Here is a 23,317-nt window from a genome sequence, read left to right as displayed (position 1 = left end):
TTCTTCTATCCATTTTGATGGTTGATTTCCGTTTTCTTCCACGCGTCTCTGTTTTTTTTTTTGTCCATTTTAAAGCATTTGAGATCATTGTAGATGAACAGCCTATAATTTTTTGCACCTGCGTATAAGTTTTCCCCTCTCCATTCAACTTTTTAATCAAAACTATGCTGTTCTTCTGAACAATATCTTGAATGTCCCATTTTCCTCAGGCTTTCAAAGAGAGAAAAGCGCCTTGGGGGCAACTGTTTGTGTGATTTGGCGCTATATAAGAAAAAAGTTGATTGAAGTTGATTGAAAAGCATGTTCAACAGGTGCTGGCTTCATCCTTAAATAGGGACACCTGATTCACACCTGTTTGTTCCACAAAATTGATGAACTCACTGACTGAATGCCACACTACTGTTATTGTGAACACCCCCTTTTCTACTTTTTTTTTTACTAATAGCCCAATTTCATAGCCTTAAGAGTGTGCATATCATGAATGCTTGGTCTTGTTGGATTTGTGAGAATCTACTGAATCTACTGGAACCTTGTTTCCCATGTAACAATAAGAAATATACTCAAAACCTGGATTAATCTTTTTAGTCACATAGCGCTACTATTATTCTGAACACTACTGTATAACTGTCTTGGTGTTAGGTGCAATGTGAAGGTGCTGACATCACACCTAGCATGAGCGGAATGTCTTCATGTTGAACAATATGATTGCAATGTGCTTAAAAAATACATTACACTAAGTTGTGGAGGCCGATGACCTGAGACTGGGTTAGCATTTTAAAGCAGTGTTTCATAATGGATTTATTCTGTGTTCAGAACCTTAGAAAGCTTGGAAAGACCTGACATAAGTGTGGAGGCCGATGACTGAGACTGGGTTAGCATTTTTAAAGCAGTGTTTCATGATGGGTTTATGCTGTGTTCAGAACCTTAGAAAGCTTGGAAAGACCTGACATAAAAAAAAAATCCTTACTTCTGGAAAATGTGTGTTCGTGAGATTAACTCGGAGACAAATATGGATCAACTACTTAGCCTGTCACAGTAGAGCTACGCTAACGTTTTCTTTTGGGCCAAATTGTGTGGTGCTGGAAAGTTAACTGTACATAGAATGTGAATATATATAAATATATATATTTCATATAGCAGTAATGTCTTCTTAAAAATTAATTTTAAAGATGCATTTTCAACATTAGTAACATTATTGTCTCACTAATTGTAAACACGGCTCCCTTGGCTGTGACGTCAAGTCAGATATCTCGTGTTGCTCATTTTCAATCAATCAGCCTGACAGAGCGTTGAAGGCATTTCCCGCCACGCTAGAGGTCGGAGTCTCCAACCTTCTGAGGATTTTGAAAGCAGCATTAATCCTTCAGGTGTCTTGAAAACCCATTAGTGTCAAATAATGCAGTGTTAATGGGCTAAAGTTAGTGTTAAAACTTTCTTGGATTACTTAGCACAATGCTAATCGGCTAATGTTGGTGTGAAACTCACTTGTGTTTCATAATGGGCTAATGGGTGTCACATAATGTTTGCATGAAAACTCATTTGTGTCACATAACGCCATGCTAACGTAAGCATGAAAACATAGGTTCAGTACCATGAACCATGAACTAAATGATCTGAGTGCTTAAATTTTTCAGCAACAGGATTTATAATGCGTCAAAAAACATACATACTTAGAAAGCTCCTTAATTTTGTTTAAGAAAATATTACTGCACTTCTTCGCGTAATTTTACAGAACAGCTAATGACTGACTGAGTTACGTTAGATACACAGATTTGGGTCTTGTAGAATTTTGGTACAGATCAACATTTTTTTACATTTCAGTCCCAAATCATGGGAAAATCCCAATAAAAAGATCACTTTATAATTCTTAAGTTGCAGTTTTTGCAGTCTACCATAGCTTTTATCTTTTGTAGGACATGCTGAAGAACCACGCCCAAAGGGTCACGTGGATCGTTCTGCCACTGCAGCTCGCCCTGACCGAGCTGGAGACGCTGCAGAGAACTGACCGAACCGAAACGAGTGGCCGCTTCAGATCGCGGAGACGCAGCAGCTCGCCCGCAGCGTCAGTGATCGCCTGCTCAGTACGGTGACCGAACTCACATGTGCTCGCTCATGCACGTACACTCCAGTCAACTCGTCTGTGAGCCCTTTAACACCGTGGCTGTGTTATCACCACCGCCAAACACTGCCAGTATGTGGCAGCCACCTATTTCACTTTTCCACCATGAATTGAGGGAGACATTTTGTATTTAGAGAAATTATTTCCAGGAAAAGATGCCATTATCATTCCTAAACAGTAGCGAGCGCAGCGTCGGAGGCATTGCCTCTCCCATTACCACCCTGAAACACAGTCTTGCAGCTGGAAATCTGAACAAATGCTGCTGTGAATAATAGGAATCAGGAGGTAATTGAGACATTTAATGGAAAGGTAAGAGGGCTGTCTCTCTCACCTGTCTCTTCCTCCCTCCCCTCTTGTGCACTTTTTCTCTAGTGCAGTGATTTTCAACCTTTTTTGAGCCGCGGCACCCTTTTTTATATTTACAAAATCCTGCGGCACACCACCAACCAAAATATATTATAATGCTATTACCTCGGTTTTGCGCAAAACCCAATTATCGCAGTAGAAATCGATACAGAAAACACCGCATTTCGAAAATCCTCAAGCATTTTGCACTCTGATCTCAAGTAGGGCTGTCATGATTAGGAATTTCTGGAGACGATTATTTGTCAGACAATAATTGCGATTGACGAATATATTGTCTATTTTTTTTTTTTTCCCCTTCTTTATATTCTACTATTGTAGTATAATTACACAACTCTGGAAGAACGTTTGGTTTCTGTGAGTGGAGAAACTGGGAATGGTGCAACATTTTTATTTTTATCTTCATTTTACATACAGTCCCAACTTTTCTGATTTGTGGTTTCTGTTGCATTTCTGAAATTGTTTCTCCTCATCCGTCACGTTTTGTGCTTAAACACTGCATTAAGCTCAAGATTGAACAAATAAATACCTTTGGAACATAACAGCTGTTAAAGTTCAGAGTTCTCACCTGCTTTTTGTGATCTCTGCGTCTGAACATTTGTTTTTTTTTTTTGTGGCTCAGTTCATTCATATATTCTCATTTTTTAAATATGTTTTTACAGATATTTGACCGTTTATTTCATCTCATGATCTCATAAATTCAGCATACGACGCGCACATGGTGTGAACAGGACGGTAACCGGCAGAATCACACCTTTAGAGAAGTTCAGAGAGAAGTAAAGGCAGCTTCACGTTTCCGTTTTGTTAACGTTCACTCGGGTTAAATCCTCTCTCTGCTCCGCGCTCGCTGCGCACTGAACGTGTCACGCCTGCATTCAGGAATCTCCCTCACGCACCCCTCCCTCGCAGTCTGCAGCCTGTTAACTCCGCGGTGCGCGCACACAAACAGGCACAGACACACACACGACCGCTCCGCATTTTAGACGGCTTTTGACAGGACGATGGCACTGTTTTAATCGGCCGTCAGCCTCCTTGTTATTGTCCGCCTTAAGACGAGAGCGAGCGGCTGCAGCACGTTTGACGTCAGATTCTGAGTCGTTTTATGCTTTGTGGATAAAATAAATAATTCACGTAATCGCGAATATGAAAAATAATAGCGAATATGGAAAAATACCCACGGCACCCCGGACGATCGATCACGGCACCCTAGGGTGCGGTTGACGAATCACTGCTCAGTGTGACTGCATGTGTTTTTTGTCTTTTCACCATGCTCCCTGCTTTATTCCTCTCTATAGCCTCTGCTCTCCAGGACTCCAAGAGAGCTGATTTGGCCAATCTCTTCCGTGCCACGCAGAATTCCATTTGCTGCGGTGTGATGCTGCAGATTCCCCATAGGACAGCGGCCTCCCTCTATTATCCCTGTAACCGTCCAATGAAATATTCATTTCTTAGTCTCACAGTATTAAATGGCAGGAATAGGACAGATAGCAGCCACGAAGGATGATGGGTTTCACACGTATGCCTGTGTTTATGAGCAGTACCCTCTGTGACAGCTGAGGCATGAAGACTTTTCTCAAAGCAGTCAACCTCTTGAGGGAGCTGCATGGTGTTTGTAGACGCCAAACGTCTGTCCCAGTCCAACTAATGACTTATTTTGTGTAATATCTGAGCCACAGTCAAACACAGCTACAAATTGCTTGCAGATACGACGTCTTCTTCTGGGAAAAGTGGTCTGATGCATTATTCCGCTGCAGGTAGTAGACCGGACTCAACAGAGACTCAATTTGTGTCCATTGAACAAAGAAAAACATCAAAGTGTCCAGTTTTCAAGCTCTGTATTTTGACATTTGCTTTTTGCTGTTAGTTTGATAAGGCCAACTCACATTGGGGCCTTATGTATGAAACCAAAATTCACCTATTCATGTAAGAAGCATACATATGAAGAAGTAAAAAAAAAAAACCTGTGATTCGTTTGGTGAATTCAAAGCTAATACCAAAAAACTTTTAAAACTCTCACAACAATGCACCCACTAATATGTTTATGCTCATAATCTGATTTATTTATTTTATTTATTTTATTTATTTTTTAAGACAAGGAGTGTGTGTGTGATTGGGTGTAGTGTTGTGTGCTGTGCATGCTGCTACCCCTTTTGATTATGTAGTGTGTGTGTGCGCTTGTATGTGCGATACATAGTGTTGCTATGGTCTCTACCTGTTGAGTGATGTTTAATGCTTTGCATCGTGTTGTATTTATTTGTGATGTTTGATGTTTTATATGTGCTATATTTATCTGTATCTAGGGACTACAGATGCAAATTAGCCTAAGGCTAACTCTGGTGCAGTACATCAAAATGGTAAACATTTATGTTTGAATTGAATTGAATGAATTGAATTTATTTATTTTGGACACAAACTCGACAATAATAAAAACTGATACACAAGACAATTCCACAGTGCCATGTGTGACCAAAAAGGGGGTGAGCAGAAGCAAAGCTTCTAACGCCCCACCCCATATATTACATACATCACATATATACACATTTTAATTACACATGGTCCCGTTCAAATAAATTAAATTGATTGATTGATTGATTGATTGATGATTGAAGTCCTGCATAGGGCCCTGAATACCCGTGGTAGGGACGCCCAGTCTGATGACATTAATTCCCCACCTCCTACGTATTTTCCAGCGGGTGTACGAGACAGTGCAGATGAACTGTCTGTCCAAGAAATGGACAGGCAGCATGACCAGGAATTGAACCCCTGTCTGTAGTATAATTTGAAGACCTACTAGGAATCAAACCCAGTTCTTCACATATTGGTAGGCCAAAATCCATATCCAGAGTTGGGTAAGATGACTTTGAAATGTAACCATTAGTCATAAATCGGCAAAGTCCCCAACATGCCATCCATAGTCACTTTGAACTGCTGCCAATCCAGTAAATGCTACAGTATTCTGGGCTAGAACCACAAGACTCAAGGACAGTTTCATTCCAAGTGCAATACACCACCTTAAACTACACTATAATAGCAAATCATATGCACAATGTGAATTTACTGCCAATGTATGCTACACGTGCCTAGTCTGCCAATTTGCACAACATATATAGTATTTGTATATACCTTTATACTCTATTTGATCATTGCTTTTATATTTTTTTTCTGTATTAGTTTTGTGTTGGCCAAGTGGTTTAATGCGCTTGGTTTCAGTTCAGAAGGTTCCGGGTTCAAATCCCACCCCTGCCACATTTCTCCATGTAATGTGGAGTTGCGTCAGGAAGGCCATCCCGGCGTAAAACCCTGTGCCAGTCAACATGCAGATCCACCTTGGATTTTGCCTGTGGCGACCCCCGAGTGCAAACAAGGGAGCCAGCCCAAGGGACTTTACTTAGTTTTGTGTATATGTTTATCGTTCTTTCTTTTTTTAACTTAACGGGAGAGTTGCATCCAAATTCCATTGTGTTCTCCACTGTAACAGTGACAATAAAGAAATTCTAATTCTAAGTGTAATCACACGCAATACACATACACTACTAAACAGGTTGGTCATTGTTGTGTCCCAAAGTTCTTGAAATGGTGCAATAGCTCCACCCGGGGATATTTACCATATACATTTAATCTATCGATCGATTGAAGATCTCTCGATCGTTTTCCAAACCCTGTCCATGTTCCACTGACCTTCCTGTGGCCCCGAGCTGCATAGAATACCTTTGAAACCATTCATTTGTTGTATGTAACCTGCTCCTGTTACTGGATTTCTTTTGCATGTTTTTATGTTGAAGTCTTGGGAAAGGAATGCATCCAGGAAACCTTTGAACATTTTAATTTACACAGAAAGGGGCATTATTTTTGTGAGTAAACACAATATTTTCTAACACAAGCAACAGATTTAGGCAGGATGCCAGAGTGGCAGCTTGATAGCTGGTCTGCATCAGCTACTTTGGTTTTATAAGAATCACTGATGCTTCTTCATCTGCACACTCATATAAATCAAGTACATCATTTTTTTTACAGCTATTCATCCACCTCTGCATATGTGATAAGACTCCAGTACTGGTGTCAAGCGATCTAGTAGCAGCCCAGACCCCTCCACCCAGAAGACCCCACTATCCACCGCCGTCCACCATCCTTGCATGTTGCACTCTTGTGTGCAGGACTTGACCATTCAATGTGTTGGCTTGAATGACAGGGATTTACCTTTCTCCGCAGTATCCTCGTGCTGCCCTGTTTCTTGAGTGATCTATAAAATGTGTAGATCCCTAAAGCAGCAGCACGATATTTCAGCAAGCCTAACTGTTTTTGATGTAAATGTCAGTGATTGACTCAATCATCTCCGACTAAAGGGCAGGTTGTGCCAATCCACATGGAGAAAAATCTATTCTGCTGTTAGACAACGAAGAGTGCAGACTGGAACTCATCACGAATCTATTCCAGAGAAACAGTAATTATTGTTACTTCATCAGCGGCCAAGGTTCACCTGAATGTACAGTAAGTGAATTAGAATGTCTGTACTATGTGACTCGTTAAACTGAGATCAGATAAATTATTGCTGAAATCATTATCACAGACAAGAATACAGACACAGCCCACGTTTCCTTCAGTGGACCGTGCATGGATGTCCTGTAATTATCCTTGATTATCCTGTTTTGTTTGATTTGTTTACAGAAATACACCCTGAGCAAAAATAATTTAATCATGTTTCCTTTCTCTTGTTTTGGTGTGCATTTTGAATTAAATTAATCCAGAGCGTTTGAAAGTTATCAAGGCGTATGCATGAAGATCTCAAAGTCCTCTAAAAGAGCTCACTAACTTAGCCTAAAATTTCCTGGCAAGAATCTTACCCTCAGAGTGAGCCAGGAGGTGTCTGACGAGAGAGGTCTGAGCACGAAGGAGACTGAAACGCCTATCTTAGTGAGGAGGCGGGGTTGACACCCATTCCTAGGTATGACGTGGTCCTGTAAGAGCTGTGATTGATGTCATGGAATCGAAGGGGAAATAAAAAATAAATAAATAAATGCACTCTGTGTTCCTACATATGAATGAACAGTAAATCAATCAATCACATAACTGCATAGGAAATGCGTAATCATGAAATAATTTCATGTCATGATGATGATACTCAACAAAATTAAATTGGTGGGATCGACAGGCCGGTTGCTAAACCTGTAAATGATTGTGCTGCAATGCATTATGGGAGTTCTGGGTTTTAAATGTTGAATGTTTTGGTTCATTTTAGGTTTAAAATGTTGTTAGTGTTTGTTTTTGTAGTTCAATTGGTTTAGTGAGTTAAGTGTCACCATTTGTCACCATAAGTGAACGTTTATCATGTTGATGCCATCCGTGTTGTTTTATCTGAAGAATAACAGTGCTCCTAGTGGCAGAGTGCCGAAAAGACAAAGCTCTCTCCTGTCTTCATTATTTTATGCAGTTCATAACAAACTGAATTGTGAGAGAGCTTGAAGATATTTGAACATATCTCATTCATATGCTGATTATCTACATATTAAAAGTGTGTGTGGGTACGTGGGTTTATTAATAAGTTCAATGTAAGTACATAATATAATTGTAAATACATTAAATTACATGCATGACACAAAGTGAAAACACTAATTTCCCATTGTTGTCCGTTTAAAAATCAAATGACAAAATAGAAGTACGTAATAACAAAATAAATACTAATAATAATATTAATAATAAAAATGATAATATTAATATGTGTATGCGGTCTGTTAGAAAAGTAACGGACCTTTTTATTTTTTGCAAAAAACTATATGGATTTGAATAGTGTGATTGCATCAGAAAGCTTGAACCTTCGTGCGCATGCGTGAGTTTTTTTCACGCCTGTCGGTTGCGTCATTTGCCTGTGAACACGCCTTGTGGGAGGAGTGGTCCAGCCCCCTCGTCTGATTTCATTGTCAGGACAATTGGCTGATCGACTGCCGCTTTGCTTCATCAAAATCTTTTCAGAAAGTGTGAGAGACAGCCAAGTGGAAACCATTTGGAAAATTCAGATGGCTTTTGGTGAAGATCTTATGGGGATCACACAGCTTAAGGACAATTACAACTGGATTAAGATGGCCCACCAGTGACGGTGGCCCACTTTTTCTGCACTTTTTAGTCCACACGACTGAAAAGCCACACGAAAGCTGTCTGAATCTTGAATGGTGCAAGAGCTGGCATGTTAGGGCTTGTCCTGTAGACCAACACGGAGGTGCTTCGTCCCACGCAGAGCGGCTCCATGGCGAATTTCTCCGCTCGCTTTCCCTTACAAAACTCCTGTAACAGTGGAATGTGCGAAAAAGTGCTATGTCCAGCTGTCTTGCATTTTCTCTGGTAGTCAGACGACGTCCCGGACAACAAAGCATTCACTTGGAAATGATCTGGTGTTTCAGCTGTCAATCGCCGCTCGTGTGCGCGGCGAGCCATCTGACGCTGTGGGCCGTCTTTACTCCAGTTGTAATTTCTCCTTAATCTGTGATCCCCATAAATCTTCACCGAAAGCCATCTGAATTTTCCAAATGGTTTCCACTGGCTGTCTCTCACACTTTCTGAAAAGATTTTGATGAAGCAAAGCGGCAGTCGATCAGCCAATTTCCTGACAATGAAATCCGATGAGGGGATGGACCACTCCTCCCACAAGGCGTGCTCACAGGAGAATGACGCAACCGACAGGCGTGAAAAAACTCATGCATGCGCACGAAGGTTCAAGCTTGGCTGAGCATCACACATGATTCAAATCCATATAGTTTTTGCAAAAATAAAAAGGTCTGTACTTTTCTAACCGACCTCGTATATAACAAGACCCTAATACAATTTATAAATACATTAAGACAGCAAATTAACATAAAATAATGACATCGATCAAGCAGGTAGCATGTACTGACTCACTGTCATCTACCTACGGAGAATATCTCTGCTCCTCTCTGTCTTTTCCACCAGCTTGTCTGCTTAAGAACACTTAGGCGTCTTTACTACTCTCACCAGTTTGGTACCTTAGGAGCTCTCTTAAGGCCCTAAGGTGCTTTGGGGACAACTTTCATCTTACCAAGGGAAAATTATAAGAAACGTCTAAGAATGTGAGAAATTCTCAGACTTTTCTTAGAATACAACCCTGGCAAAAAATTATGGAATCACGGCCTCAGAGGATGTTCATTCAGTTGTTTAATTTTGTAGAAAAAAGCATATCACAGACATGACACAAAACTAAAGTCATTTCAAATGGCAACTTTCTGGCTTTAAGAAACACTATAAGAAATCAAGAAAAAAAGATTGTGGCAGTCAGTAACGGTTACTTTTTTAGACCAAGCAGAGGAAAAAAAATATGGAATCACTCAATTCTGAGGAAACAATTATGGAATCACCCTGTAAATTTTCATCCCCCAAATTAACACCTGCATCAAATCAGATCTGCTCATTGACATTGACCCTGTGCCATGACATTGACCCTATGTGTCTTTTTGCAAGGAATGTTTTTGCAGTTTTGCTCTATGGCAAGATGCATTATCATCTTGAAAAATGATTTCATCATCCCCAAACCTCCTTTCAATTGTCCAAAATATCAACATAAACTTGTGCATTTATTGATGATGTAATGCCAGCCATCTCCCCAGTGCCTTTACCTGACATGCAGCCCCATATCATCAATGACTGTGGAAATTTACATGTTCTCTTCAGGCAGTACTCTTTATAAATCTCATTGGAACGGCACCAAACAAAAGTTCCAGCATCATCACCTTGCCCAATGCAGATTCGAGATTCATCCACTGAATATGACTTTCATCCAGTCATCCACCAGTCCACAATTGCTTTTCCTTAGCCCATGTAACCTTGTTTTTTTTTCTGTTTAGGTGTTAATGATGCCTTTCGTTTAGCTTTTCTGTATGTAAATCCCATTTCCTTTAGGCAGTTTCTTATAGTTCGGTCACAGACGTGACTCCAGTTTCCTCCATTCGTTCCTCATTTGTTTTGTTGTACATTTTTCAATTTTTGAGAATTATGCTTTAAGTTTTCTGTCTTAACGCTTTGATGTCTTCCTTGGTCTACCAGTATGTTTGCCTTTAACAACCTTCCCATGTTGTTTGTATTTGGTCCAGAGTTTAGACACAGCTGACTGTGAACAACCAAACATCTTTTGCAACATTGCATGATGATTACTCTCTTTTAAGAGTTTGATAATCCACTCCTTTGTTTCAATTGACATCTCTCGTGTTGAGAGCCATGATTCATGTCAGTCCACTTGGTGCAACAGCTCTCCAAGGTGTGATCACTCCTTTTTAGATGCAGGACTAATGAGCATATCTGATATGATGCAGGTGTTAGTTTTGGGGATGAAAATTACAGGGTGATTCCATAATTTTTTCCTCAGAATGAGTGATTCCATATTTTTTTCCTCTGCTTGGTCTAAAAAAGTAACCGTTACTGACTGCCACACTCTTTTTTTCTTGATTTCTTATATTGTTTCTTAAAGCCAGAAAGTTGCCATTTGAATGACTTTAGTTTTGTGTCATGTCTGTGATCTGCTTTTTTCTACAAAATTAAACAACTGAATGAACATCCTCGAGGCCGATGATTCCATATTTTTGCCAGGGGCTGTAATGTCACTCTGAGCTATTTTAGCCTTATGCTGCTTCGGCATACAGTCCGAGGTATTTAGAATTTGCAATACTTTGTCTTAGGTACAGATTACATTTGTGTTGAAATCAATCAATCAATCAATTTTTTTTTATATAGCGCCAAATCACAACAAACAGTTGCCCCAAGGCGCTTTATATTGTAAGGCAAGGCCATACAATAATGATGTAAAACCCCAACGGTCAAAACGACCCCCTGTGAGCAAGCACTTGGCTACAGTGGGAAGGAAAAACTCCCTTTTAACAGGAAGAAACCTCCAGCAGAACCAGGCTCAGGGAGGGGCAGTCTTCTGCTGGGACTGGTTGGGGCTGAGGGAGAGAACCAGGAAAAAGACATGCTGTGGAGGGAGCAGAGATCGATCACTAATGATTAAATGCAGAGTGGTGCATACAGAGCAAAAAGAGAAAGAAACAGTGCATCATGGGAACCCCCCAGCAGTCTACGTCTATAGCAGCATAACTAAGGGATGGTTCAGGGTCACCTGATCCAGCCCTAACTATAAGCTTTAGCAAAAAGGAAAGTTTTAAGCCTAATCTTAAAAGTAGAGAGGGTGTCTGTCTCCCTGATCTGAAAGGTAATTAATACTTTTTAACTTGAAAAAGTTACTGTTCTGTGATGTGTGGTGCACTTTCATGTGATGGATAAGATTTGCGCGCCCCAGTTGTGATCAGAGAAATTTATTTCGCCTTTGGCAGTGCCACGGTGCAAAGTGTCGTGTGGTGAAAACATTCATTTCGAAGTAAATAAAGGCTTCTGGTAATTAAAGTTACACTGTGTAGTATTTAGTGCATCTAGTGGTGACGCTTTAGATTGCGTTACACTGTCCACCAGTCATGATTTTGTCAATGGGGATTCATGCTTCCTTGTTGTCTGCTTTGATAAGCGATATGTATGATGCACCATTTCACAAAAATGAGGGTTCTCAAACTTGCTAGCCTGCTCTGGCAATAGTAGACGGTATATAGGGGAGCAACCACTGATTCCTCTTCTTTTTTCTCGAGTCCTCAATTCAAAATATGAAAAATGTGGTAAGAATGTCTCTTTTGGGCTGCTGCATTAACATGGTGGTCTCCATGAGGGGGTGTGGCCCCCATGAGAGATATGAAGTTTATGAAAACTCATTGATTCATTGTTGCAGGTAATTAATTATACACTAATGATTATGAATGCTTCCTTCCCTTTCTGCTGACACCCATAATTCCGACACGTTGTATCTTTAACATGGGCCGTCTTCAGTTTTCTGTCTCGTCACTGGCAGCAGTGTGACTTGAAAGAAAATGCATTCGATGTAATGAAAAGGCTGAAGATCTACAGACTGTGTGCACGTGTGTATATGCTGCACGCAAATGAAACGACCTTCAGCAGTGTGATTGTGTTGCTAATCCTTGACGAGGGTGTCTGTTCCTCTGAGTGGGACTTTGTGTCCTCCAGAGGCTGAACTCTGGATGAGCGTCTCTTTGTGGTGCCGTCTCCTCAGACCCCAAATGTGATTGCTGTGTCCCTTTTAGCAACTGAACTCGGAGCAGGGGTCACTGGTCCTTTGTGAGACACTCATTGAGACCGTATACGGCGAGCGGGGACAGGTCCTGAAGTCGAAGGAGAGAAAGGTCTTTCTCTTTGATGACGTTCTCATCTGCGCCAACATAATGGTCAAGTAAGTCCCTCTTGTCGAGCATATTGAACTAACTGCCCTTCCTTTCACAGTTATTTTGCTAATTTGCTCATAATGCGTAGCTCTGGCATGAAGTTTTGTGAAAGTTTTGAAGGGGTAGTCAGGCCAAACTGCACTGATAGGAGAAAATGGCTATTAGGTGGCATAGGGCTCTAATGTGATGCCCTCAGCTTTGCAAGGATATTCAGACAAAATGCATAGTAAAGAGAAATAGCTGCCGGGGTTTTGAGTGCTATCTGGAGTTGCAGGAGCTTTATCAGCTTTAAACAAATGGTTGAATGCCTAACTACAGCTGCAGGAGACCTAGATTACTGACATAAAACATTTTTTTGGTTTCCTTCCAATTTATCTTCCGTGACAGGACCATTGATCACATCTCTCTCTTGCGCCCTCTCCCTTTCTTCCCCACTCACGCTCTCTCTGTCTCCCGAGAAATAAACAGAAGGGGTTTCCATATATTTTGCAAAGCTCCTGTCAAAAATGTTGCTGAAAGCCCCTTTTCTCCAGCCTTCAAAGTAATCACTCCATGTCTTATTCACCTCAAGTGTCCTGAAGTTGACTTTGTCTGCCCTACAGGATCATGACAAACCGATCACAGTGTTGATTGTCTGACTGATTACAGGAATACATGAATACAAATGAATTTGTCCTCATAGCCAGGGGTGCAGTTTTTGGCAGAGAACACGACTTATCATACGGGCTTTTAATTCCCACTCCCTCGTCTTTCTGACATTTTCAAACAGACTCTCCTGTTTTGGAGCAGCGGTTTGTTAGCAGGATGCCGATTTCTCCCAGGTAGTTTAGAGCGACAACAACCCTGGAGAAATAACCACATAGGGAGTAGTTAAGGGGAGCGGGGGGTTTCATCTTCAAAATTGTCAAGATTTATCAGCCAAACCGCTACAAACTGTAGTTCCTGACAATCCTGAGCCACTTGTATTAAAAACTGCCTCACCCACCATGATTGCTAAGACAGCACCGTAATGCCATTACCACAGAGCAGAAGTGTCACTAGATGTTGCTGTGACCTGAGTCCATGTCTGTCCAAACACAGTACGTGTTGTCCAGCTGGGATGTCCAGATCCACAGATCTCCACAGCGGCTTCTGTTGGCGGCCAAACCTCCTGTCAGTTCAGCGCACAGACCAAAGCCACACTGCCAGCAAGACACTGATTGTCTGCAGACTTATGTTGTGCCAAGAGTGCGAATGGCCACACATTTTCCAAACAGTGCCAAACAAGCGGTGTTAGATGTTCGTGTGTGTCAGCTGGAATTTGGCTGACACCTGCCGCGAGAGGGATCGATGGGTTCGCACAGCGCACAGTCTCTTTCAGCCACTGGTGTGCGCAAATAGTTGTAGCAACAGGTGTAGGGGGCGTTCGAGGCAGGTACAATTTTACACGTTTTGTACATGATTCCTGCTTCATGTGCACTTCGTGTGCACTTTGACCAAACTTTGCCCTATGCCCTTAGATTTGATCAAATGTCAGTAAGGATCCAAAGGAATTGCCACAACATCAATGCAAAACCTCACGAATATGTTACGATGCAAGTGCGACATTCAACTATGAGTAATGGCCCATTCACTCGCTGATGATTAGCCTAGTGTTTGCCAACGGTGATAGTGAAAAGTTGATTAACATCTACCAGCGCCAAGGTTTGCAGACTCTGCAGGAGCTACGTTGACGTCGGTCGGGCAATGCTGATGTTTGTCGTGGTCGTGGAAATATTTTCAATATACTTAAAATCTTTGATGTTCCTGCTAAAATGCCAGCAAGAGTTGAGCTGTGCTATTGCTCCACTGGCCAACATCAAAAGCTTGACTGGACGCACCACCTCTGGATCCCTTTAGCAGGAAGAAATACATGTAGAAACATGTAGAACCTGTCTCAATGACGCTCCAATAGCAGGTGACACAATTGCAGTTATGTCAAGTTTATATAGGCCACATCATGTGATTTTACAAACGTACTGATGATCAGCTCCACCAACAGTCCTGGTATGTGGAGTGCGCTACCGAAAGTTGACCTACGCCCAATAGTAAGTCAGTGGACCGTCGCCAAACATGGCCCTCTGCTGAGCTACCTTGACCTGCGTTGAAGACAAGAAATTTGGACCCCTGTAGTGAACCTTCTCTGGCGTCTTGAGATTGTGCTAAGTCAGCCAGGGTCAGCCACTTCACGTCACTGTGTAAATGGGCCTTAAAGATGTCAACCAGATGTTGCAGTTACAATTACTGCATGCTAAATTGTCCAACAGATCCAGGGCCCTACACATTTTCTGTAATTGTGACATATGGTCACAGTGAATAAAGGTTAAGGTTGTCTGCTGTCACGTGATCTTGTCTGTTGGGCTTTGTGTTGTGTTCATAACAGCATGTTGCTGGTTTGTCACTATTTTCCTCGTCATTCTTCAACAAGATGCTGTTGATAAACCACCAAATGGATACGATCCAATACGTCAAGACGGCAAATAATTTTTTGAATGTTTTAGAAATACAACATGGTGCGTTATGATCTCCCCCAGCTTTTAATGGAGTGTCATGGTGTACCACAGTATGTTGCCCAACGTCAGCAAGACATCAACAAAACTTAAAAAGCCCCACAGTTCAGCACACACTGTGTTAAATGCCTTAAACATGGAAACTGTGCTATAAAAATTTGAGAGACCCCTTAAAAAAGAAAATTTAACTAGATTATTCTTACATATTAGTTTAACTTTATATAGATTCCAGATCACACTGCGCACTTAAATCTTGTTTGAAGAACTGTTGCAGAACCATCTCAAGACTTTTTTTTTTTTTGCATGTGGCCTCAGATTTGGTCAGCTGTGATGGACTGTCCATGTAAGGTTGCATGCAAACACCACACTTCAAAACAGAGGTGGATCTTCAGTGCAGAGTTGTTGTGAAAAGCACTTAGAAAATGGAAGACGAAGAAAAAAAAAATCTGGTACCGTTTGAGTTTCTGTGGCAGCCACTCTTCACACTGTTTTGTTATTTTTGAGCTGCTGCAGATCTTTGTTCGAAGAGCGTGCTCTCAGACCCCATGAACCAAACTACTGAAGGCCATCCTTCTGTCCTCCAGGCAAGTGGGCAGAACGGCACTGTTTTTAATGCAGGATACAAATAAATAAATAAATAAAACCTATTGGATTCCAACGTTCTGCTGTTTGATTGGTTAGTCTCTCTGTTTTTTTGTTTGATATTTGTTTGGGGGGTGGGGTGTTTACTGTTTTGTGGCCTGGAAACACAAGGAATCATCAGTACTTTCCAAATCTGAAGTCTTTTTTTTAAATACACTCACTGGAGAATCATCATGCTCATTTCATGCACCTTCTCTTCTTTTGTGCAATTGTTGATCCAGTCATGTTTGTGTCACCGCGGCCGGTCTCACTCCTCTTGGTTTCCCACAGTTATCCCTGCCCTCCTTCGTAGAGCCACATGAAGTAAAAACCAGCCATCTATTCTTAAACCGAAATAGATGTCAGGAGGATAGAAGTCCTTCTGACATTGGACAGGAAATATTTTCCTGTTGAAGATGAGTGTTTTAAATCGGAACTGAAATCCTGTTATTTTATTTTTTGTATATTTTTGTGCATTTGTATATATTTTTTGCACTTGATCACATTATTGTTTGTTCCTTGCATGTGTACAGTTGTGAAACCTATTGAGAAAATGTTGGTAATTATAATCGGCAATGCACGGGTTGATCCGAAATCAGGAGTTTCCTTCAATCACCCCTGACTAATATTCAAATAAAAATATTTTTAAGGATGTTCGGGCCATTTGTAGGCGGGACAGTGAGAATAAATTTTGAGTCAAATGTTACCTCAAGGTTAATGTCACCGGAGACATCTCGGTGTTTCCATTGACATGGAGTCAATGGAAAATAAAATAAAGCAGCACCCCACAAAGAAAAGCAAGGTGCATGAAGTATTTGGAGCAGTGCAGGTTACGTTCTGTGAGCTCAGTGCGGCAACGTTTTTAGTTGGGTAGCGCATCATGCATCGTTTTGCATTCATTAATAATCGCGACTCGAGTTGCGGTCGGTTTGAATTAAAGCATTGGGTAAGTTCATGTTGTTTGTGAATTGACCCTTGTATCACTGTTTTTAATGAATACACAATTTCTTGAAATGCCATTGGAACGGTAGCTGTAAGTTGAACTCAGCTATGTCTCTGTCTTGTTTCCACTAGAGGTCCTCCAGACATCAGCAGCTTAGTCCCAGTCGGCCCAAAGTACACCATGAAGTGGAGCGCCCCCTTGAAGCAGGTGCAAGTCGTAGAGGTCGGGCAGGAGAGCTCCCAAAACAAAGACACCCTCTTCCAACAGAGCGGGGCAAAGCGGCAGAGTGGCGCCTGTACTTCAGGTAGTTTGTTGAAAGTACTGTGATTGGTTCGTGCTATCTCATTCTGTGTGTCATCTTTACTTAATCTCATTACTTGGTCTGACTTCTAATCTCAGCCGCGTAACACTGACTCATCAAATCTAATCTGTGTTGGTGCTCTCAAACGGAGGGCTGGGTATCAGCCGCGCTGCTCGTCACTCTGATTGAGGATGTGTTTGTGAGGAGGGCAGTGATGACAGCCACTTGTTCCCATCTTCCTGGGGTCTTTTATCTTGGCGAAGGATGTGCGGCTATAGAGCCTCCTGCTGTGGCATTCCCACAAGTCTCATTTCACTCTCTGATAGACCACAAACACATCCAGAGCGCAGTCATCAATCTGCACAGATTATTCTTTCTTCTCTTCCAGGCCCAATTAGAGATCTGGTAGCAGTAGATATGAATCGCTGTTTGTGGCAGTCGTTCTTCCAGCAGCCCCCGCAAAAAGAAAAAAAAACTGGCGTATACAGATCCAGACGAGATCCCAGATAAATGTGCCACGGGGAAGAGGGAGACTTAAAGTGTTATCAGGGTGTAATGGTACAAGCTTTTTAAAGTTGCAGTTCCATGACTTTAATATTAATGATGCCTTCTTCAGAGCGACCTGTGTCGCGCTCAGGAAGCTGGTTTTGATTCTTACTGGATTAAGGTTTTTTTGTCCCTGTTGTTCAGGTAGTTTATACTCAGAACTTTGCAGCAACGTTTTCTTGGGACTATACAAGGTTAGCTCCCGGTGCATGCTCTCTCTCTCTCTCTCTCTCTCTCTCTCTCTCTCTCTCTCTCTCTCTCCCCTCCCCTTTAACTGTGTCTAACTCTGCAAATGTTAACGCCCCACTGTGGGAGCTGGTTTCTGAGGCTGACATTTTCTCTTCTGTTTTTTTTTTCCACCTCCTTGTACACGGTGCAGTCACTTTAATCATGTCTATTCAGAAACCTCCCCGAACATCTGTGAGGCTGTTCCTCAAATTTCTTTTCAGACAGGCCGCCTCATCTATTTATAGTTCCATCCCCTGTGATGTCATTTAGCGGGATGTCCTGCCCAAACCTGTGCTCCCTCAAAGTGGAGTCATTTTTCATTCTTTTGGCCCCGGCGCACTTTTTTTTTATTGGAGAAAGGTGTCCTTTAGGGACACACAGTCCTGTTTTTCCTCACTTTTTCTTTTTGTCACTTCTCATGTCTTTCTTTTTCTATTCATGTCAGTGAATACATGCTGTCTCAGTACATTGAGTCAACTAGAATTGTTAGTCTCTTGAAGACATTTTGATCTTTATCTAGAAAAGCTTCATCAGAACTGGATGTCTTGGGTCTCTTTAGAGGATTGTTAACCCTCTGGTATGCGATACGGCTGGGATATAGTGATCAGCGTGTACATCTGTCTGTTTTCACTTGTTCGTGCGATACCTCAAGAACCAGTTGACCAATTTTATTCATATTTGGCATAAGGGTTTACTTGGGTGATCCCTGACACTTTGTATTGCTGATTTTTGGGGATGGGCGATATATCATCTCCTGATGACTCTTGTTGAGTACTGCTGGGATGACTTTGTGTTAAGTGAGAGGTTCCTCTGATGAGGTGCATTGCTTGCATCGTGAGGGATCTTTAGCTATGACATTTTGGCCATGTGGGGTGTTTCTCTGGGTATGATCCAGAATGCAGGTGCCTCTGTGTTGAGGATCCCAGTGGCAGAAGAAGGCCAAGGAAACTCCTACGTTTCACCTAGCTGTGGTTTATAGATGGTTACTTTTGAGAGATGAGGATGGATTGGTTGTCGAGCCTGACCAATATGCATTTTTTTGGAGGCTGATACAATACCAGTATTGGTAGGTAAAAATTTACGATGCCAATATATTTGCCAATACGTATATACAGAAAATATGGGAATGATTCTTAACATTTCATTATCAAGCCCTTATGTCACAGAAATGTGAGTTAGGCTAATGCTTTACAATTTAAACATGAACTCTGCTATAAATATGTATAAATATGACCAACAACCAACCAACTTACAGCACAGTGTTGTCACACTCCTTTCACTTGGTTTGCCAGTCGCCATATCGCATCGCTCAGCATTTGCCTCACCAAACTGGTGGCACTGGTGTCTGTTGACGCTGTAAAACACCCACTCTGATTGAGAATGAATGGCAACTGGTCGCTTTGCCTCTGTCCCTTGTGTCTCATGTCACCAAGGGGCGATGTGGCTCCCAGCCACACTTGACAACATTGTAAATAGTGCTGTTGGACAATCTTCTGCCATTCAGACTATGTAATAACATCATTTACAATAGCCAGTGTGCTTTTTTGGTATTGTTTATTCAGTAAAATGAGTGTAATTGGTCTTTATTTAGCTGTCTGCGTGGGTGGTTACCATTTGGGACCTGGGACTGTTCTGTGTTGTGGTGGATGCGCCGATGCGTAGCACCAATGCATGGTTCCAGGCTTGACTTGATTTGAATCTGTGACCCTTGTCGCCTCATTAAAAGTAGGTTGCCAGATTAACTCCACACTTCCAGGTATCGCTTTGATATGAAAACCTTGTCTTTGCCATAACTCATGCACTAAATTGAGACTTTTTATATGTATGTGCTTTCATACTGAATAACGATTTGCACAGGCAGGGGGCACATAAGTATGCTACTTATAAGGTGTCTTACCCTCAAGATTTCCCGTGTATGCTGTCTTTATTGTGCCTTCTTTTTTCTGTGACTGCAGTGGGTTTTTAGAAATGTACCAGTTTGGCACCAGAACAGGTGAGGATTTTAATGCGGGTGATGAAGTGGCATTGTCTTTATAGCCCTTTCCCCATGTTAATGGAACAGCAGTGCTAGCTTTTTGACTTGTTCCAGAGAAAGCACGGATGGACCCCTGTGGGCTCTAGCTTTCTTCCATACCAGTGCGCTCAGGGCCTGGCTGCCAATGTGGACAGCCATGTCTGAGCATGAAACCATGTCCTGCCTCACCAATGCGATTACGTCGGATTACAACTCAACACATCCACCTCTGGGTCCAGAGCCAACATCTGGCCCCCAGAGGGCTTAATGAACCTGTGCAGGGGTTCTGGCAGTCCCTGTGAGGAGAACACATTGTTCTTGCAGCCTGCAGCATACCCTTTTATATTCAGATATGCTACCTATTGATTTCCTTGCACAGATAACAGATGTCAGCGGCTGCCTGTGTCAAAGATTCCATTAAACCCCAAAAGCTACAATGGAGGTCTTTAAATGAACAGTACCGGCCCACCTTGTTCTCCCTTTTGCTGGCTTTCCTTGTTCAGCTTTAGTCTTACTCCATTTATGCATGTGGATAGACCAAAAAAAAAAAAATAGTGGCAGGCAGGCCCTCTCGGAGGACTGTGCCTCACTAAACCCGCCTACTTGCTCAGCTCTCCTGCTACTTTATTATGTGGCAGTGGTGACAGTGCAGGACAGCTCTGGAGCAAAATCTACCTGCAGAATGTAATTAGGCAGTTTTCACAGAGACTGCTGCCGGTGAGATGTGGGCCAGGGGAACTAGGACAGAGCATGGCAGACATGAGGAGACACGGTTATCGATTCACGGCAGTAGCAGAGAGACACTTTGAAGGTAGCGGTTCTCAAAATCAATGCAGAATTTTGCATTTAATGAGACACCCGCATTCCTTATGGCTGGCAAAAGGGCAGCGTAGCTCCAAATAACAGTTTCTCCATCTGATCTTTTTTTTTTTACTCATAAATTCACTCTTTGTAGCTCAACAAATAATGATGTTCGATCCGCCTGTGCATTGAAGCTTTTTTATTAGTGCCACTGGAGTTTCAGCAAGAATAGATTTTCTTTTTGGTTTGTATCATCTGCCAACCTCAGGATTCTGGCACCAAGCTTCGTTTCCATAACATGGGTATTCTGTAGTTGAGGTCTTAGTTCACTATTGAAGAAATGTGTGTTTTATTGACATCCCACAGTTATATATAAATAATGAAACGGCGCATTCAGAGTGCAGATGCTGCACAGCCACAAAAGTACAATTCTCAAATTGTTTATTTGCATCAGCAACACTGGGCAAACTACAACTCAGTTGGTAGACAATGTAGTCCTTCAACCAAAGGACTAGTCCCACTTGCTTCTGTTTGTGTCAGTGTGTCCTTGAGGATGGCACTGAAACCCAAATTGCTTCATTCTTGGTATGCTGGTAAATCTGCATTGGGTTTTGCAGGTCGTTGAATTGTCTTGACAAAACTTTCCACAGGGTTGGTGGCAGGTTTGACACCCTAGATACATTCACCATTCTTGAAGCAACGTTATGGTGAAGACTGGTGTGGTGTTCAGGCTTCATCCAGTAGGAATGCAGCATTTACTGAACATGAGTAAATAAATAGTTGTGCAGTAATGATTGAAAGTTGGCTTGTTTATTGTCTGATGGATAGATTTATCAATAGCATTAACTCAGAAGTGTTTCCACCAAAGCCTCATAAATTTTTGCCACAGAATAATGTAAAATATTAAAAATAATGTAATGAATAATGTAAAATAATTATAATAATAAAAAAAAATTCTCCTGGTTTCTCCTGGGGCCTGTCTGTTGCATACAGTCAGCCATATGGCTTCTGCCATGCCAGAGTGGTCCACGTTATGACGTGGTAAGGTTCTGTACTTTTGTCTTGGCCCACCACCCCTGCCACAGTAGTGGTCGGATATATAGCTGTGATCTGGGTCTCTGTGTGTGGATGGTTGTGTGTTTGTGGCCGTCACCACAATTCGGCTTTGGGTGCTCTCAAAGGGATCAAGACTCTGGTGTCCTAGATTAAAGTATGGATGCTCACTAACTAGACAACAGACTGTTGCTGTCACTACTTGTTCATGTGTGTTTGTTTGTCCTGGTAAGTTGTATTGTTGGGGCCCAGTCTCCTCTGTGTCTCACTTCTCATCACTTCACAGTTTTTGCCTTCACCACTTGTCTTTCGTTCTTGTCTGTCTTCGTGTTGTTTTTGTTGTGAAGGTGTATGAACATGGACCCACAACAGGAGGCGTTAAATGAACGGACAATGGATAAGCCAAACAGTAACAATTTAATGTTGTGAAGTGCACAGCGGAATACAGACAAATACAGTTTTGGTACCACAGACAATTAAATGTTGAGTGACGTGTGGGCAGGCTTGAGGATAGGAGACATCCGTCCTGAACCAAGCCAGATCCCACACGGCCTTCACCGCCAACGGATCTGAAGAACACCGGAGCCGCCAAGTCCTGGAGCCCCAGGTGGCCACCGTCTCCAGCTATCAGACCTGGTACTGCTGGCAGAGAACAGAAACAGTTTTGATGAGTGTGAGTACGCACACTCAGTAATCCCACCGTCTGTGTTCTTTTGGGAGGGAGCACCTCCACCTCCAATCACACACTCGTGCAGCTCCTGTCTAACCACTTATCTGGTTGGGGTGTGAAGCGAAGCCGTCGCTGATCACACCAAACGCCAATCCCACAGATAAGGCAACACCACAGGAAAACGGCTGCAAAGAAGTTCAGACTATTACTCAATGTTTTACTTCAGCAGAGAAAATTACCTCCAAGGTAGCTGATTTCTCGGCGGGGAGGTGGAGTTGCAGTCCGGCCTTTATGGTGGTGGTGATGTGATGTGGATGAGTGACAGCTGGTGCTGATGACGAGTGACAGCTGTCACTCCCGGTTGCTATGACGCCCTCTCGTGCTTGAAGCCTGCACTTCAAGCAGGGCGCCATCTGGTGGTGGTGGGCCAGCAGTACCTCCTGTTCAGCGGCCCATACAACAGGACCCCCCCCTCAACGGGCGCCTCCTGGCGCCCGACCAGGCTTGTCCGGGTGCCGCCGGTAGAAGTCGGCCAGGAGGGCAGGGTCCAGGATGAAGCTCCTCTTCACCCAGGAGCGTTCTTTGGGTCCATACCCCTCCCAGTCCACCAAATACTGGAACCCCCGGCCCTTCCGACGGACGTCCAGGAGCCGGCGCACAGTCCAAGCCGGCTCCCCGTCAATGATCCGGGCAGGCGGCGGCGCTGGTCCGGGGGCACAGAGGGGAGAGGAGTGGCAGGGTTTGAGTCTTGACACATGAAAAATCGGATGTATCCGCAGTGAAGCTGGCAGCTTCAGCTTCACTGCGGCAGGGCTGAGGACTTTTAGGATGGTGAAGGGTCCGATAAATCTGT

General features: G+C 42.6%; 1 protein-coding gene and 1 long non-coding RNA gene across 2 annotated transcripts in view; one reads left to right on the top strand and one right to left on the bottom strand.

Annotated features, from left to right (window-relative positions):
- The window catches only part of arhgef10la (Rho guanine nucleotide exchange factor (GEF) 10-like a), a 468,560-nt gene that overhangs the window by 169,140 nt on the left and 276,103 nt on the right, over nt 1–23,317 (top strand). Inside the window, 1 exon segment of the mRNA XM_034165874.1 lies at nt 16,983–17,155. Coding sequence (XP_034021765.1) covers nt 16,983–17,155 — 173 coding nt within the window.
- The window catches only part of LOC117506371, a 249,825-nt gene continuing 240,954 nt past the window's right edge, over nt 14,447–23,317 (bottom strand). The window contains exon 3 of the long non-coding RNA XR_004559445.1: nt 14,447–14,570. This is a non-coding gene — a long non-coding RNA (uncharacterized LOC117506371). The remainder of the gene's footprint in view (nt 14,571–23,317) is intronic.

This window comes from Thalassophryne amazonica, chromosome 3, assembly GCF_902500255.1.
Source record: "Thalassophryne amazonica chromosome 3, fThaAma1.1, whole genome shotgun sequence".
Classification (NCBI taxonomy): domain Eukaryota; kingdom Metazoa; phylum Chordata; class Actinopteri; order Batrachoidiformes; family Batrachoididae; genus Thalassophryne; species Thalassophryne amazonica.
The sequence above is the reverse complement of the archived record's forward strand: the minus strand, read 5'-3'. Positions and strand labels throughout refer to the sequence as shown.